This window comes from Dreissena polymorpha, chromosome 9, assembly GCF_020536995.1.
Source record: "Dreissena polymorpha isolate Duluth1 chromosome 9, UMN_Dpol_1.0, whole genome shotgun sequence".
Classification (NCBI taxonomy): Eukaryota; Metazoa; Mollusca; class Bivalvia; order Myida; family Dreissenidae; genus Dreissena; species Dreissena polymorpha.
This window is the reverse complement of record NC_068363.1, coordinates 3,152,839-3,171,406: the sequence shown is the minus strand read 5'-3', so window position 1 is coordinate 3,171,406 and position 18,568 is coordinate 3,152,839. Positions and strand designations below refer to the sequence as shown.

At 35.0% G+C, this 18,568-nt stretch overlaps 2 protein-coding genes across 16 annotated transcripts in view; one reads left to right on the top strand and one right to left on the bottom strand.

The window, feature by feature from the left end:
* Nucleotides 1–18,568, top strand: part of LOC127845715 (piezo-type mechanosensitive ion channel component 1-like) — a 255,188-nt gene that overhangs the window by 87,311 nt on the left and 149,309 nt on the right. For all 13 annotated transcript variants that reach the window (XR_008033338.1, XR_008033339.1, XR_008033334.1 and 10 more), the window contains exon 12: nt 1,101–1,257. Coding sequence is in view for 6 of the 13 variants with exons in the window: in XM_052376809.1 (XP_052232769.1) it covers nt 1,101–1,257 (157 nt within the window). In the remaining 7 variants the exon portion in view is untranslated. The remainder of the gene's footprint in view (nt 1–1,100; nt 1,258–18,568) is intronic.
* Nucleotides 3,259–18,141, bottom strand: LOC127845717 (uncharacterized). Of its 3 annotated transcripts, none has more exons than XM_052376815.1 (2): nt 16,328–18,138; nt 3,259–7,178 (listed from the first exon to the last, which is right to left on the bottom strand). In XM_052376815.1, the coding sequence occupies exons 1-2, from the start codon at nt 17,663–17,665 to the stop codon at nt 7,002–7,004; spliced, it is 1,515 nt and encodes a 504-aa protein (XP_052232775.1). In that variant the 5' UTR covers nt 17,666–18,138; the 3' UTR covers nt 3,259–7,001. The 3 variants fall into 3 exon arrangements, with proteins under 3 accessions (XP_052232775.1, XP_052232774.1, XP_052232776.1); XM_052376814.1 differs by having other exon boundaries at nt 3,260–7,541; nt 16,691–18,137; XM_052376816.1 differs by having other exon boundaries at nt 3,270–7,900; nt 17,050–18,141.

Here is an 18,568-nt window from a genome sequence, read left to right as displayed (position 1 = left end):
GGAAAGGTTAAGATCAATGTATCCAAGTATTTCCTTACCAAAGTATACAACAACAACAACAACATTTATTTCGGCAATTAAGCTACAAATAAGCTTCTAGCCTACAATTAGATAAAGCAAATTGTAATTCTTCAGGTAAAGATTGCTGTGATTGTTAGTTGAATACAGAGGGAGAAAGATATTAGTATTACAGGTCAAAGATCGTGAATGAAATGTTAGTGCCTGATGGTCATTGAATATTTATTTGTTAACATAAACATAATATACCGAAATTGCTTTTTGGTATAATGAGAAAACTATTTAGAATATATAAATATTACAATATTACAATAGTGCATGCTTTTGACATAATGAGAAAACTATTTTTACTATCGACATAGTAAAACCAATATTTCACATATACAATATAGTATAAATGGTACCAATATTTCACATATACAACATAGTATAAATGGTACATGCTATCGATGAAAAATGTTGACTAATGTACATATATATATATACATTAACATAGTAAAACTAGTATTTCACATACACACTCAACAAATAAAATGATGTATGTTATCGATGAGAAAAGTTGAATAATACACAAATACCCTGGGCATAACTCTTTATCAATAACAACAGCATGTTTTATGGAGTTTTCTCCCCTGCCCTAAATGGTAATCTATCACCTTTAGCATAAGTTTTCACCAATGTGCATTTCAGAAAAGTCCCTCATGTATAAACCTTTCAATTTTGCGCTAAAAAAAAGTTTGGTAAATGGCAACAAGTACCGATAATGAGCAATTATTTCAAAATTTTGTATTTGGGCTATTAAAAAGTTGTTTGTTTCCACAAACCTGAGGGACCCTTATGGGTCGTGCTGATAGCTAACTTTTTCTTGGCATTCAATTTTAAATCTGTTGATCATTTTGGCAACAATGCAAAATTAACTTTTGTGAAGAAAGAAATGTTCCTATGATATTTCTGTTACATTGAACATCTTTTTTAAATAACGCAATTACTTGTGACTAGTAAAAACCATTTACATTTTTTTTTAGATGGCAGTAGATACAAACATGTTTTTAAATAAATAAATAAATTCTTATCAATTTCAGGTGGCATTTACTCTATGTTTTTGGCTCACCCTACGCCAGTATGTCCGCGAGAAACGGGACTCTGTTCTGGCAGATGGAGAGAAATACCCGCTAGAAACCGTGGGGGGAACAGCACCCACGACTCCTAACTCACGCAAATCCTTTACAGAGATGATACGTGAGTTTCTTTTAGACATTAACCCATTTATGCCTAGTGGACTCTCCCATCCATCTAAATTGGATCAATTTATTTCCAAAATTAGTGATGTCTAGTATATTTATTTCTATATTTAAATTATTTCTTAAAGAAATTCCTTTAAGCAAACAGCGCTGACCCTGATGAGACGCCGCATCATGTGGCGTCTCATCTGGGTCTACGCTGTTTGCCAAGGCCTTTTTCTAGACGCTAGGCATAAATGGGTTAAGAATTATAATCTATTCAAGAGATATAAATTGTTCCTGGTAAGGTTCAATTTTTCTTATTAGACTTTCCCCATTAATTTTACTTTTTTTAATTGATTAGTGTTTTTGGTTGTATAAAAATTTGGAATGATGTTAGCTATGTTTATATCAAATCAATAAATTCATGATATTTTTATTTTGAACATATTTAAAATTATTTTCAAAAACCTTGATTGGATTATTTATTGAATAAGAAAAGTAATCCCCAATCTTTATCAAAGGGGGTAATCACGTGACAAACAAGATGGCGACGTCCATATAGAGGCAGGTATTTTTCGTCGTTTTACACCATTTATTACTTGTATTATTTTTTCTTATTTCACTCACTTTCCAGCCATATTAGGACGAAAGTTACTGGTATTTATTTCATAGTAATATTCGCTCTATATCTCGACTTTACTCGGTGCGAAATTTCATAGTGGGATGACCTTATTAGGGCTCCACTAAGAAAATTTGCACCGAGTAAAGTCAGGATATAAAGCGAATTTAATACGAAATAAACGCTAATCACCATTTTACTGATATGGCTGGTAAGTGAGCATCTTTTTAAAAATAAACAGAAGAAATAAAGGGTATAAAACGGCATGGACTTCGTCCTCTTGACTATCACGTGATTACCCCCTCTGTTTATTATTTGTGTCATCGTACAGTTAAGATACCTATTTTTAGCTTACCTTAGCATATGTGGTCAGTAATGATTCAGGCCATGTGTAGACTTTTTTTCTTCTATCCAGTTTTCCTTCTGATTTCCTGGGAAGATTTTAATCAAACTTCACAGGAATTGTCCTTTGGTGACTGTCCTTCAACTTTGTTAATTGATTCTGACCTGTTGCATATGTAAGTCACAGCAACTAATCAGAGATTTTAAATATGAAAACTTTGACTCTCAAAAACCACATATGTAAGGGGTTTAATATTTGATGGTTAACACCTAGAGTTAACACCTTTTATAAATTAGTTCAAATTCTGCCCCTGAGGTGAAACCTTGCCACGTTTTAGGATTAACATGAGTTATGTAGACTAAATAGACTAATTGGAATAATTTGCCACAGAATAATAGACACTCTGTAACATGTAATTACTTCATGTTCAGTGCTAAGGAACATTTTATTAGTTGACTTGATTCTTAACCATATTTTTTTTGTCCTTATAAGTTGCTCAGATTGATTGATAATTGCTGATAATTGTTGTCACTTAATTTTAACAAGCTTTAAAAGCTATATACGTGTCATTCTTAGCATCATTTTAGAATAGTTACAGGAACTAAGTTTTACAATTTAAAAACTGAATAATTTGAAACTGGGTGCAATATAGATGTTTTGTGTTATTTACAGTTGCTTTTCTTAAAGGTGACTTGATTAAGGTGCTCAAATCTGTGATATATATTTTCTATCTAATTATGTCTTCCAAGGTCACACAACACTATCTCAAGGACCACTAGCTATATGGAAATAAGTGTTTTTCAAACACTTCTTTGTGTCAATCTTGATATATAATGATGGTTGTCATGGCTTCAATTATGTATTTGTTAAATTCATGCATGTTTCTTTCTTACTTAAGTACATGTGTGTGTTATACTTGTATTGCCATGTATTCTGACATTATATATTGAAATCAACCAACTTATATAGTAAGTAACTTCTATGAAACTTCTATGAATCTGCATGGGTCAGCAGTTTAATAATTATGTGTGAGATGATATAGCGGTCCACTTCAATGTTTGTTTAAATAATTGCGCTGGGATCAAAATCTCACCCCTGGGAGTAATTTGTTTCCCTTATATGTACATTCGGAAAACTTAAAAAAATGTTCCCTGAAACTCCAAAGCAGGTACGTGTTGTGTTTAGCATGTGACATGGTATGGTGATTCTCTACAAATCCGCAATTTATATTTTCATGCTGATTTTTTTTATTATTTAAAGATGAAATTGAAACAAAATCATATTCATCATATTCATCAACATGTGAACTTATGGACTTTGTTATTCTAGAGCTGAGGTCACAAATCATATTGCCCCTATTTTTTTCAAAAATTACCAATTTTCTTTAATCATGTAAAATTCAATATGTAAAGGTTGGTGAATGACTCAATTTTATGTGCATTTTGTTTGCATGTAAAATTTTGCTCCTATGTGTAGACATTACATAGCTTTTTGATATGAATATTGAGGTATTGTTCTCTTTTGAATTTACATCAAGATAATGCAAACACTGAAATGTGATACCTCAAGATTGTAATAGCTGTTTTTTTAAATACATACAGAATTCCTACACCATTAAATAGATGTCATCAGATTAAACTGACAGTAAAGTAGTTCCCTATTGTTTGTTGTCCAATATCAGAGACCTGGATCTGGTTTGTAATTCCCCCAGGTGAAACATGTATTGTTACAGACATGATGATCAATGCAATCAATATCTTCATGTTAAGATAAACCACTATGATGTGCTGAGTATGAATAGGAAAAAGTGTTCAAATTTTATCTTATCACCACCATATGACTTATATACTGTTCCAGTCCCTCTCACCTTGCAAAGAGTACACAAATGCAGAAATTGTTTCCGCATTAAAATACAAATGCTTAAAAAATGGTTCTGGTCTATTGAAAATTATTGTTAGGGGATGGGGTGGTTTTCCTTATAAGGCTATAGTCGAATCTTGTTAACACTCTAGAAGTTATGTTTTGTCAATTTTTTATAAGAACTTTTTTAGCACATTTGTTCTAATGACATCTCCGTTAAATATGTATCTAAGTGGTAAAGGGTGAAAAGATATCTAAGTTGTAAAGGGTTAAATGTATCTTAGTGGTAAAGGGTTAAATATGTATCTAAGTGATAAAGGGTTAAGTGTGAAAATGGGTATGTATCTGTTGAAAAAATGTCCACCCGGTGACGAGGCAGTTTTCGTTATATGGCTATATGAAACCTTGTGAACACTCTACATGTAGATTCACATTTTATTGTCCATTCTTCATAAAACTCGGACATAAAAGTTTCATAAATCAAGAACATAAATTTTGTTGTTACAAATTTCAGCTGAGTTAAAAAATGGTTCCTTTTTTTCTTTAACATTGCCACCAAGAGGCGGGCTAGTTATTGTCCCCTACCGGTGAAACCAGAGGGGACTTAATGGTTTGCGCTCTGTGTGTCAGTCTGTCAGTCCGTCACACTTTTCTGGATCCTGCGATAACTTAAAAACTTCTTCGTATTTTTTCATGAAACTTGAAACATTGACAGATGGCAATATGGAAATTATGCACTTCAATTCATTGTGTTCCTACGTCAAAAATTGTGGTTGCTATGGCAACAAATGTAAAATAAATAAATAAAAAATTACTGACAATGGTGGAGTTTCACCAGTAGGGGACCATATTGCTTGGCAATCTCTTGATTTAATATGAATAAAGTATAGCTTGTTCACACTCTAGAGGTCACATTTATGAAGTTCAATCATCATGAAACTTACTCCAAAGGTTTTTTGTTTTTCTTCCGTACAACCATATGATTTAGTCAAAGTAACATGTTTACTACCTGTCTATGGATGGAGTGCTTTAGTCATTTTGCCCCAAGCATATTTGCGGCATTTTGCTAGGCAGAAGCTGTACTGCATAAGGACAATTGCAAGAGATGCTGATTAGAGCATTAGCTTTTTTAGAGCAATTTAAAGCTCACTTTGAATAATTGTATAGCCGTGGGGTAATGTGGCTTGAATGTTCATTATTCATGTTGTTATTAAAGTTCAAATGTAATTGTATGTGGAAAGAAATTGCACAACTTCAATTGATTTTTGTGTTGGTTCTTTTATTTCTAAATTTGTATAGATATCATGTTATTAAAAAGTTCAGACATAAAACATGTACTAAAGTGACCTTTAACCTGATAAATATCAAACAAGGCAAAATCATAGTTTGCATCAGACATTTTCACATAATGTACACAGATGGCATATAACATGTATGCCAACTTCCACTCGGATGTCCTTAAATTGGACTGAAGACAAAACACAGTATGTCTTTCAGTTTTGATTGTTTAATTTAACTTCTGTGTTTTGGTTTATTTTATTCTGGATTCTAGAGGAACCCTGCCAGTTAACCCCTTCCACACCATTATTCAAATATGTTATCAGTTCATACATCAATACCTGCATGTGTACTCTAACAGTATCAATTGCTATATGCATACAGCTTTTCTTGTCTACTGAATCCAGTATATAATGACAACTTAAATTACAAAATATTTTTCAATGCTCACAATAAATGTGCTATAGAATTTGATTTACAAAAGCATATGCAAGTGTTTGGTAGAGTGAAGTGTTATTTCTGGATTCTGTTTGTATTTCAAGACCAACATCCAATTAGGGCAACAGGTTTTCCTGTTGAAGATGATGTGCATATTTCATGCACTTTTCTGATACCAACCAACAAACAATTTAATTACAATTAAGATCATAAGCAAAATGTACAAATTATTTTCTGAAAATGGAGTAAAAGTGAAAGAAGTGAGAATCATACACCAATACTTGTATCTATTTTAATGGTCTGGATTCCTTGTTTTTCTTTACCTTTTATATTTTAAATGGCTCTGAAGCAGACAATTATAAACAAATACTTTGAGAAATCCGCTAGTGTCAGGTTAGGAGGGTTTAAAATGTCTGTGTAATCTCTGATATTTGTAAACATTTTTACATTCAACTGATATTTTATATGAAGAAGACTTATTAATAAAATAATCTTTGTATTTAAAGTTAGTTTTTTTTGTTTTAAACCCTAAAATGTTTCATATGCCCCTTTAATTTATTTTTCAGAATTTTGGAAAAAAATTAAGTGTCCATAAAAAAAGACGTGTGTGATAAACATAGATAATGCTGTCGTGATTTCATAAATTAAATAAGCATATTAATACTTAATTAATTTTTTATTCTTGTATTCAGTAATAAAGACTTATTATTAATATGACTAGCTTACTAATTGTAGATTGACACAAATTAATTAGCTTTCTTATCATGTTATTTAGCCCAGAAGGTAAGGCACAAATTGTTATGTAAACTAATGTTTTAAATGCTGTAAGATTTAAGAAATAAGAAAGTTATTATTTTTTCTGATACATAGGAACTGTGATCTCTTTGGTAAAAAATTTTGTTTTGCTGTTTTAACATTATTTCATATAGAAATTAATACAACATCACTAAGGAGCATACATGCCATAATTCTTGAAGGCCATTAAGAGGTAGGACAGTTGTGAACATTTGCATTTAAAATAATGACAACTAAAAATACTAACCAATGAAAATGGACATTGAATTTCTATTGATGTAATATTGAAGAGTAAAGCTGGAATGGTGGTTATCATGTGGTCAGGAACATAATGTGCATGATATATAAATGATTCATTATAGTACTTGCTTCTCAGTAACTCCATTATGTTTACAGAATATATATAATAAATGAACTGTTCATGCATCTATTTAGGGCACATCTGTTCCACTAGTTTCTGTGTCTTTTGAGCAATGACATCTGTAGGCACAATGGTATAGTCATGAGGCATTTCTAGATTTCCATCGGTGTTCTCCCAAGAATCATAGTGCATGCCTCGCCACATTGTTATGCTGTGGAAACACACAAACCAGGGACGGTTCACCTTAAAATCCTTCTGAAAGAGTTCCAGCGCTGCTGCGTGCTTTGGTAGAAATGCAATGTGGGTCATGCCAGCTCCGTGCATTCCAATCCACAAGTCTGTCTGGCTGCTGATTTCCAGTTGGGACTTCATTGGGAGGGCTTCCATTAAGGCAGCCTGTACATGAGAACCAGGAAAAGCCTTCATTAGTGTTTCCACAACTTCTGCTTCGTTGAAGACCTTTCTTCCAACGTTTCCTTCAGCGTTTCTCGGATGATACACTGCATTTCTACGCACTATGAAAGTGATGCGTAATTTCTTACAGTTAAGCACATCCTTTGTAGGCAAATCAAATCGGTCCAACACAAATGTACGAAATTCTTCTAGGTAAGGAATTGGGGGATCAACATGCTCACTAAATGGCATAAGTCTCTCCTCTACTCCCCATATGAAGTTCTCATAGTGCACCGGTTGACTTAGATGGCCAACTCTGATTGGTGTGCTATAAATAACATCCCAAGCTTTATCCAATGGCGTGAAAGGATGGGCATCAAGAAAGAGAATGGACATTTCAGAAGGCTGTACCTTGAGGAAGGACATAAGAATAAACACATTAAAGATACACCTCATCCAGTTGTGAAGGTTAGCATAGTCACCTCTTAGGACCCCAAACGTATATTTATGTACATGATTAGAAGCATTATTCGCTGTTGACACAATTTTAATGTTATTTTTCCAGTTCAAACCTGAATTGGACAGTTTTTGTTGGCTGGTATCATTAGTATCACAACTTAGTTCCCAGAAGTCAGAATTCAGATTAAAATATTCCTGGCCCTCTGTTTGTCCCAGAACGGCCTTAACTTGCTCACCTCCTTTCACAGAATTTTTGCTCAGTTTTCCAGGGTGCATAACAATATTCCTTGCTACTCCAAAATATTTGCCATAAACTGTTAAGCGATCCCCGCATATGTGTATTTGATTGTTTTTGTTAAACCATGACAAGAACGGCTCTTTGTCAATCACAAATTTATCTGTGAAATATTCATACATGTACTTGTTTTCATTTTGCACAATAAATCCTGGTTGTTCGATGTATGCCAAGATTTGAATCTGCCTTTTCTTGAGGCTCGACATGAGCCTTGTCATTTCTTCTTGGTAATGTAGGAACAAAAAAACACTTCCTATCGTTGAAACCAACACTAGTATGGTAAGCACACTTTTCAATTGCTGCCTAGACCTCATCTTGACTCTTGATTGCTAAGTTGCGTAGACTTCTCCCTACTTCTGAGCGATCTGCAGTTTTCCAACAAAAGGATACACTAAATAGATGTACTATTGCTTTAAATATCTTCCTGCAGTGTTTCCTTTGATTTACAAATGGTCACTGTACACTTGTATTGCGCACTTCTCCCATTATAGAAATTTAAGCTGGAATGGCTATTTGACAAGTATACACAGTTTGTGAGGGTTTACCAAATAGTGATATATTCCACCAGTAATGCATGCACAGCTAGCAGTTCATTACGGTTGATAAAATTTAGTCTGAAACTTGAACTATTCAGTTTTAGCTAGGCATTGGTCATTTGAAATTAAAAATATTCAGCTCTTCATAAAATCACTGTATTTAAAGACTGTGATTTATGTATCATAAGATTTATAATCTCATAAAAATAATATTGAAATTACCGTTGTTGAGTATATCTGAGTACACCTCTCTTAGATTATTTAAGATTTTATTCACAGATTAAAAACAGGGAGGCAGTATTATCAACATATCTTAGTAGATAGGTGTCAAGATATTAATTTGTAAATACATTTAAGGCTTGATAAGTTATGTGTACATTTTGTTTACTGATTAAAAACAAGTAACTTTATGTTAAGATGATAGTATGTTTTAAGTAAGAAAGTGGATTTAAATATTAAGAAGAATAGAAACTTGCGGAAATCTGTAATAGATCATTCATATGAACTCATATGCACTTCTTGTATTGTTGAGTGTTGTTATTATGTTCCCTGTAGGGTGGCATATTGCAGTTGAACTGTCCGTTAGTCCGCCAGCTGTCTGTCAGTATGTTCATCCGAAAACTTTAACATTGGCCATTACTTTTGCAATATTGAAGACAGCAACATGATATTTGGCATGCATGTGTATCTCATGGAGCTGCACATTTTGAGTGGTGAAAGGTCAAGGTCATCCTTCAAGGTCAAAGGTCAAAAAACTAAGTCCAAGGGAAGTTATAAGCTTTAAAGGGAGATAATTTCCATTTGATATGATTTTGCAGATACAGATCATTTTCACAAGGGAAGTAATATTTTTATGCCCCCGGAAGGATGGCATATAGCAGTTAAACTGTGTGTCAGTCCGTCCATCAGTCCGTCCGTCCAAAAACTTGAACATTGGCCATAACTTTTGCAATATTGAAGATAGCAACTTGATTTTTGGCATGCGTGTGTATCTCATAGAACTGCACATTTTGAGTGGTGAAAGGTCAAGGTCAATGCCATCCTTCAAGGTTAATGCACATGCTGCATTTAATGAACAAGAGATGTGCTTTTTATATACTTTCGAGTAGGGTTGCATTGCAGTGAGACATCTTCTATTTACCTTCAGGGCAACATAGCCTGATACGAAAGCTGATTAATGTGTGTCAATCTACAATTAGTAAGCTAGTTATATTAATGAAATGTCGGTGTTCACTGAACACTAGTATCAACAGTTTAATTAAGTATTCATATGATCATTATATATAGTATTGATTAAATTAAAACATAATACTCTATTCCACAACTCTTTTAATGGACACACTTTTTATGCATGACATTTTTCAAAAGGGGCATATTGGCAACTTATGAAGAATTTTTATTTTATAATAATAATGATTTTTTGAAAAAAAATAGACAAAAATTAGACCAAACTCAATATCAAAGATATACATTCTAAATAACACTTTCATATATACACTATATTACTATATTCTTAAGGTTTTACTGGCTCGATTTTATTATTGTTCTACTTACCGTATTTATCTTTGCTACAGATCATTGTCCCAATTCTTGTTAATTGTTTGTGCACTGACTAAGACAATGAGTGTAAATTCATGTGAGGCAGTGAAACTTCCCCTCCAATGAAATTATTTAAGTACAGCACAAATGTTTTATTAATAAATCTTTTTTATATAAAAGAGCAGTTCATTTGCCTTATGATTATTATAAACAAGTTTTAGTTGAGATGGATTTTGTCTGCAAAGTAAAATCAGTAAGAACATTATAAGTAGTAACATTGCTAAGAATGAATTCAACATATAGTGCTGTAATGTGTATGCGTGCTATTAAAGGGACCTTTTCGGGTCTTTATAAATTGCCAAAATTGAAAAAATATTGTTTCAGATTTGCAAATTTTCGTTGTAGTTATGTCTTTTGCTTGGAAACTGTAACACTGTAAATTTATCATGGTCTTAAATATCCATTATATGCATCGCTGATGATTTAAAAACATGAAAAATACAAGAGATGTGTTTGTCAGAAACACAGAGATGTGTTTGTCAGAAGCACAATGTTTCCTACTGCGCCACTTTGCAGCCATATATTCGACCTTTGACCTTGAAGGATGACCTTGTCCTTTCACCACTCAAAATGTGCAGCTCCAGGAGATACTTATGCATGCCAAATATCAAGTTGCTATCTTCAATATTGCAAAAGTGTATATAAAATGAGCGATTTTGACCCATATATTTTACCTTTGACCTTGACAGATAACCTTGACCGTTTACCATTCCAAATGTGCAGCTCCATGAGATACACATGCATGCCAAATAAGAAGTTGCTATCTTCAATTTTGCACAAGTTATTGCCAATGTTAAAAAGTTTGACGTACACAAACAAAGCAATAAACTAACAGACAGGGCAATAACAATATATCCCCCACTATAGTGGTGGTGGTCATAATAATGCATTATAAACACTAAAAGATTGTATAATTTGGAAAGTTATGTTGTTATCGTTATATTCTGTGACATTATATGGATTGCTTATATAGCTAATAAAATTAAATTAGTGTCAAGTGTTAGATAAGCATGGGTGGCCAAGTGGTATCAGCGCTAAACTTTTACTTCAAGGGTCAGGGGTTCAAGTGGTATCAGCGCTAAACTTTTACTTCAAGGGTCAGGGGTTCAAGTGGTATCAGCGCTAAACTTTTACTTCAAGGGTCAGGGGTTCAAGTGGTTTCAGAGCTTGACTTTTACTTCAAGGGTCAGGGGTTCAAGTGGTTTCAGAGCTAGACTTTTACTTAAAGGGTCAGGGGTTCAAGTGGTTTCAGAGCTAGACTTTTACTTAAAGGGTCAGGGGTTCAAGTGGTTTCAGAGCTAGACTTTTACTTCAAGGGTCAGGGGTTCAAGTGGTATCAGCGCTAGTCTTGTACTTCAAGGGTCAGTGGTTCAAGTGGTATCAGCGCTAGTCTTGTACTTAAAGGGTCAGTGGTTCAAGTGGTATCAGCGCTAGTCTTGTACTTCAAGGGTCAGTTGTTCAAGTGGTATCAGCGCTAGTCTTGTACTTCAAGGGTCAATGGTTCAAGTGGTATCAGCGCTAGTCTTGTACTTCAAGGGTCAGTGGTTCAAGTGGTATCAGCCCTAGTCTTGTACTTTAAGGGTCAGTGGTTCAAGTGGTATCAGTGCTAGTCTTGTACTTCAAGGGTCAGTGGTTCAAGTGGTATCAGCGCTAGTCTTGTACTTCAAGGGTCAGTGGTTCAAGTGGTATCAGCGCTAGGTCTTGTACTTCAAGGGTCAGTGGTTCAAGTGGTATCAGCGCTAGGTCTTGTACTTCAAGGGTCAGGGGTTCAAGTGGTATCAGCGCTAGTCTTGTACTTCAAGGGTCAGTGGTTCAAGTGGTATCAGCGCTAGTCTTGTACTTCAAGGGTCAGGGGTTCAAGTGGTATCAGCGCTTGTCTTGTACTTCAAGGGTCAGTGGTTCAAGTGGTATCAGCGCTAGGTCTTGTACTTCAAGGGTCAGGGGTTCAAGTGGTATCAGCGCTAGTCTTGTACTTCAAGGGTCAGGGGTTCAAGTGGTATCAGCCCTAGTCTTGTACTTCAAGGGTCAGTGGTTCAAGTGGTATCAGCGCTAGTCTTGTACTTCAAGGGTCAGGGGTTCAAGTGGTATCAGTGCTAGTCTTGTACTTCAAGGGTCAGTGGTTCAAGTGGTATCAGCCCTAGTCTTGTACTTCAAGGGTCAGTGGTTCAAGTGGTATTAGCGCTAGTCTTGTACTTCAAGGGTCAGTGGTTCAAGTGTTATCAGCACTAGGTCTTGTACTTCAAGGGTCAGGGGTTCAAGTGGTATCAGCGCTAGTCTTGTACTTCAAGGGTCAGTGGTTCAAGTGGTATCAGCCCTAGTCTTGTACTTCAAGGGTCAGTGGTTCAAGTGGTATCAGCGCTAGTCTTGTACTTCAAGGGTCAGTGGTTCAAGTGGTATCAGCGCTAGTCTTGTACTTCAAGGGTCAATGGTTCAAGTGGTATCAGCGCTAGTCTTGTACTTCAAGGGTCAGTGGTTCAAGTGGTAACAGCGCTAGTCTTGTACAGTAGATTCCACTTAATTGAATATCGGATAATCGAATAATTCGGTTAATTGAATAGCAATTGAAAAACCAAACCGTTTGCACCTCTTTCCATTGAAAAAACTCCACATATTCTGATAGCAAATATGGCGTATTTCGGTTAATTGAATAGCCAATTTTCTATTGCACACTATAATCCACACTATAATCCAGCAAAGAATGTCACAAATCTCCAAGGATACGCATCGTATCGACGATTTTGACAGACACGCTCAATCGACTGCCTTTGTTTTCATTTCACATCATGCATGTATGCAGCGTCTGTCAAGCGTCACGTGACTAACAGGTGTAGTACGCGAGCAAGTACAATGCAAACACTGGAGTCTCCGGTGTGCAGTCAGGTGCAAACTTTCGAATGCAAACTGTCAAACAATTAAAGAGTGTGTTGCTGATTAGAAACAAACTGTTGACGTGTCTTGCTTGACAGTTTGCAATAGGTGATGGAATTTTACACTATATTCTCAGTTCGTGTTTATAAACCTACACAACTGCGTCACAGTAAATCATATCTAAACATGATGTCGAACAATCTCAAACGCGCACATTTGTCAAAACATCGGTGTCTTAACACTGCTGGTCATGTTTTCACAATAACCAAAATTAAATCCAGTATTGACCAGATTTTCCGGTAAATCAGTACACAGTACATTATCTGTTTCAATACTAAACTACCTGTAAGAGCGTAACGTCAAAGATACAGCATTCTCCTCGCTACAAAGTTTTCCTTCGACAGTGTATATACACCCACGCTAATTTTTGCGCGCTTTTTACCAGGACAATACATGAGCAATAGATGTTGCTAGCGTAAGCGTTGGGTAAGCAATAAAATGAAAATAGGAAAAATCATTACACGCACCGTATGGCGTGACATTGTACATTGCTGCATAGTTTTCGATAGCTTTTTGTTGGGGGCAAAGGAAATACATGTGGACGTTTTATTTAAAGCTAGAAAGTGTGTTTTGGATTACAAATTTGCATTATCATTTGGGAATTCAACAAAACATTTTGATTATATTTATAATGGATTCAATATTTAATTCCAATATTAACTTTTTTTAAACGCTTTATGTGTCGAAACGATGTTTTGATTATGCATGAAAAGCACAATTTCCAGGAGGATTACACCCGGTTAGTGATAACATTGGAAATATAACGGATTCCGTATAATTGAATACTCCGGATAATTGAATATTCTGACGTGACAAATGGGCTATTCAATTAAGCGAAATCTACTGTACTTCAAGGGTCAGTGGTTCAAGTGGTATCAGCGCTAGTCTTGTACTTCAAGGGTCAGTGGTTCAAGTGGTATCAGCGCTAGTCTTGTACTTCAAGGGTCAATGGTTCAAGTGGTATCAGCGCTAGTCTTGTACTTCAAGGGTCAGTTGTTCAAGTGGTATCAGCGCTAGTCTTGTACTTCAAGGGTCAGTGATTCAAGTGGTATCAGCGCTAGGTCTTGTACTTCAAGGGTCAGGGGTTCAAGTGTTAGATCAGTATTGATGGCCAAGTGGTATCAGCGCTAGTCTTGTACTTCAAGGGTCAGGGGTTCAAGTGGTATCAGCGCTAAACTTTTACTTTAAGGGTCAGTGGTTCAAGTGGTATCAGTGCTAAACTTTTACTCCAAGGGTCAGGGGTTCAAGGGTCAGGGGTTCAAGGGTCAGGGGTTCAAGGGTCAGTCGTTCAAGCCCAGGTGTGGAGTACTTTTTTCTTTTATAATTTTATTTTAGCTTTATACTGGAACTTTTTAGTTTGATGTTTACATTTATTAATTTAAAGCATTTAATTACAAACTTCAAAACATGCCAAATTCTGTGAAAATGTCCCTTTAAAAATAATACTACAGTGTTCTAAGATCCTGATTGTGTGCCTTCTACTATTAGGAATCATATATGTACATCAGCAGGGTATTGCAAAAATATATTTTGGCAAAGTGTTTTCTTTCATAACTATATTCAGTGTACTACTGCTGCTAAATAAATATATCTGTGAAAAGTGGAAAAAATTATATGTCTATACTTTGTTGAAATACCTGTACTGTTGATGTTTCTTTTAAAATTGCTGCCTTTTTTCTAGAAAACAGCCACTAGTTATACCCCCATTACCATGGGTAATGGGAGCTATATAGGAGTCACTTTGTCGGTTTGTCTGTCGGTCTGTCCCAAAATTTCATCAGATCTTCACTAAACTTGGTCACAAGTTGTATCTAGATGATGTTTAGGTCAAGTTTGAATATGGTTCATGCCAGGTCAAAAACTAGGTCACAGGGTCACTTAGTGCATTTTAAACAAAGTTTGTCCAGACCATAACCATGTCATTTATCGTTAGATTTTAAAATGACTTGGTACATTTGTTCACCATCATAGGACGGTGTGTTGCGCGAAAGAATTTAAATCAATATCTCCAAGGTCAAGGTCACACTTGAAGTTTAAAGGCAAAATGCTTGTTAATTATTCTCAAATAGGTTGGGACCTTTAGGTGGCTGGTTGTTACACGACTCCATTTAGGCCTAGCACTGAATGATGTGCAATATTTATTATACAAACAATTGTCAACTCTACAAATATTAGCTCAGTTCATAAAATATTGGGATTTGTTTGCAGTTGTACATTCAAGTGAAGTAAAACAGTTTATAGATCTTCTGCCAAATTTTCAACACCAACAGAGACAAATTCAGTTTATTTTTTACAACAACAACAACAATAACAATTATTGTCTTAAAATGACAGAACCTTTTTTATCATAAAGACAAAATGACAAAAACTGGCTCCAAATGTTGAAAATTGATTTTGAACTTATAAATTGTAAATAAGTAAATGATACCTCCATATGTGTAAAATTCATTAGTAATTCATCATTTAAATAACACATGTAATGTCTTTTTGGACATTGTATTAAATGCATTATATACAGCAGACGTGTGGCTGCTTCAGATGAAATACTCTTCTTATAAGGCACAAATTGTAATGTTAACTAATGTTTTAAATGTTTAAAAGATTTAAGAAATAAGAAAGTTATTATTTTTACTGATACATAGGAACTGTGTTCTCTTTGGTAAAAATAATGTTTTGCTGTTTTAACATTATTTCATATAGAAATTAATTCAACATCATTAAGGAGCATACATGCCATAATTCTTGAAAGCCATTAAGAGGTAGGACAGTTGTGAACATTTGCATTTAAAATAATGACAACTAAAAATACTAACCAATGAAAATGGACATTGAATTTCTATTGATGTAATATTGAAGAGTAAAGCTGGAATGGTGGTTAAGAATCTGTAGTTATCATGTGGTCAGAAACATAATGTGCATGATATATAAATGATTCATTATTGTACTTGCTTCTCAGTAACTATTATGTTTACAGAATATATATAATAAATGAACTGTTCATGCATCTATTTAGGGCACATCTGTTCCACAAGTTTCTGTGCCTTTTGAGCAATGACATCTGTAGGCACAATGGTGTAGTCATGTGGCATTTCGAGATTTCCATCGGTGTTCTCCCAAGAATCATAGTGCATGCCTCGCCACATTGTTATGCTGTGGAAACACACAAACCAGGGACGGTTCACCTTAAAATCCTTCTGAAAAAGTTCCAGCACTGCTGCGTGCTTTGGTAGAAATGCAATGTGGGTCATGCCAGCTCCGTGCATTCCAATCCACAAGTCTGTTTGGCTGCTGATTTCCAGTTGGGACTTCATTGGGAGGGCTTCCATTAAGGCAGCCTGTACATGAGAACCAGGAAAAGCCTTCATTAGTGTTTCCACAACTTCTGCTTCGTTGAAGACCTTTCTTCCAACGTTTCCTTCAGCGTTTCTCGGATGATACACTGCATTTCTACGCACTATGAAAGTGATGCGTAATTTCTTACAGTTAAGCACATCCTTTGTAGGCAAATCAAATCGGTCCAACACAAATGTACGGAATTCTTCTAGGTAAGGAATTGGGGGATCAACATGCTCACTAAATGGCATATTCTTCTCATCTACTCCCCATATGAAGTTCTCATAGTGCACCGGTTGACTTAGATGGCCAACTCTGATTGGTGTGCTATAAATAACATCCCAAGCTTTGTCCAATGGCGTGAAAGGATGGGCATCAAGAAAGAGAATGGACATTTCAGAAGGCTGTACCTTGAAGAAGGACATAAGAATAAACACATTAAAGATACACCTCATCCAGTTGTGAAGGTTAGCATAGTCACCTCTTAGGACCCCAAAAGTATATTTATGTACATGGTTAGAAGCATTATTCGCTGTTGACACAATTTTAATGTTATTTTTCCAGTTCAAACCTGAATTGGACAGTTTTTGTTGGGTGGTATCATTAGTATCACAACTAAGTTCCCAGAAGTCGGAATTCAGATTAAAATATTCCTGGCCCTCTGTTTGTCCAAGAACGGCCTTAACTTGCTCACCTCCTTTCACAGAATTTGTGCTCTGTTTTTCAGGGTGCATAACAATATTCCTTGCTACTCCAAAATAATTGCCATAAACTTTTAAGCGATCCCCACATATGTGTATTTCATTTTTTTTGTTAAACCATGACAAGAATGGCTCTTTGTCAATCACAAATTTATCTGTGAAATATTCATACTTTTTCTCTCTTACAATCATTTCTAGGTTGTTCACAGGAGAAAGTTTTGTCTGAAGAGTTTCAGATTTGCTAGTGTTGCTCACATTTCCAGATTTCACAGCGTCGCCATGGATATTGTGATTTTGTGATGTTTCATTTTGCACAATAAATTCTGGTTGTTTGATGTCTGCTAAGATTGGAATCTGCCTTTGCTCCAAGCGTGGCTTGAGTCTTGTCATTTCTTCTTTGTAATGTAGGAACAAAAGAACACCACCTATCGTTGAAACCAACACGAATAGGGTCAGTACACTTTTCAATCGCTGCCTAAAGTTCATCTTGACTCTTTATTGTTAAGTTGCGTATACTCCACTTCCTACTACTTTTGATCTGCAGTTTTCCACCAAAAGAAAACACTTAATACATGTACTATTGCTTTAAAAATCTTCCTGCATTGTTTGCCTGTGATTTACCTGCCTGTGATTTACAAATAGTCACTATACACTTGTATTCCGCACTTCTTCTGACCAGTTTTTGAATCCGCATTAAACATCACAGCCAATCATTGAGATCAATATTGTGTGGCTTGCCTCTATTCCAATACCATTATACAAATTTAAGCTTCAGAGTAATATGACCAGTTTACACTGCACGTTGACCAAATAGTGATACAATCCACCAGTAATGCATGCTCAGGGCTAGATAGCAGTTTGTTATGGTTGATAAATTTTGTCTGAAACTTGAACTAACCAGATTTATTTAAGAACGGAAGCCAATACAATAGCTAGGCATTTGTCATTTGAGATCTTAAATATCCAGCTCTGCATAATAACACTGTATTTATGCTTTTCATGAAGTACTGCTGTCACAGTTTGAAGGACTATAAAGTATAATAAACAAATATTTCATGGGTTATAATCCATGCAATATTTATTTATTATTCCTCTCTTTGGTTAGTTAAGTTGTTATTCACAGATTAAAAACCAGTACATACGTGTCAAGATAATAATTTGTATATTTTATGCTTGTTAAGTTATGTGTACATTTTGTTTACAGATTAAAAACAATTAACTTCCTGTAACGATGATAGTATGTAAATAAGAAAGCAGATTTGAAAATAAAGAATGATAGAAACTTGCTCAAATCTGTAAAATATCATTCAAATGAACTAAAATGTACTTATTTTATTGTTATGTGCTGTTGTTGTTTTTTTGCTGGAAAAAGCTGAAAAATACTACTTT

Coding starts and splice junctions, on each gene's coding strand:
- LOC127845717 (XM_052376816.1), bottom strand. CDS start 17,665: ATGAACTTTAGGCAGCGATTGAAAAGTGTACTGACCCTATTCGTGTTG. Junction 7,901..17,049: donor ACAAAAACTGTCCAATTCAG/GTTTGAACTGGA, acceptor TGTCCAATTCAG/GTTTGAACTGGAAAAATAAC.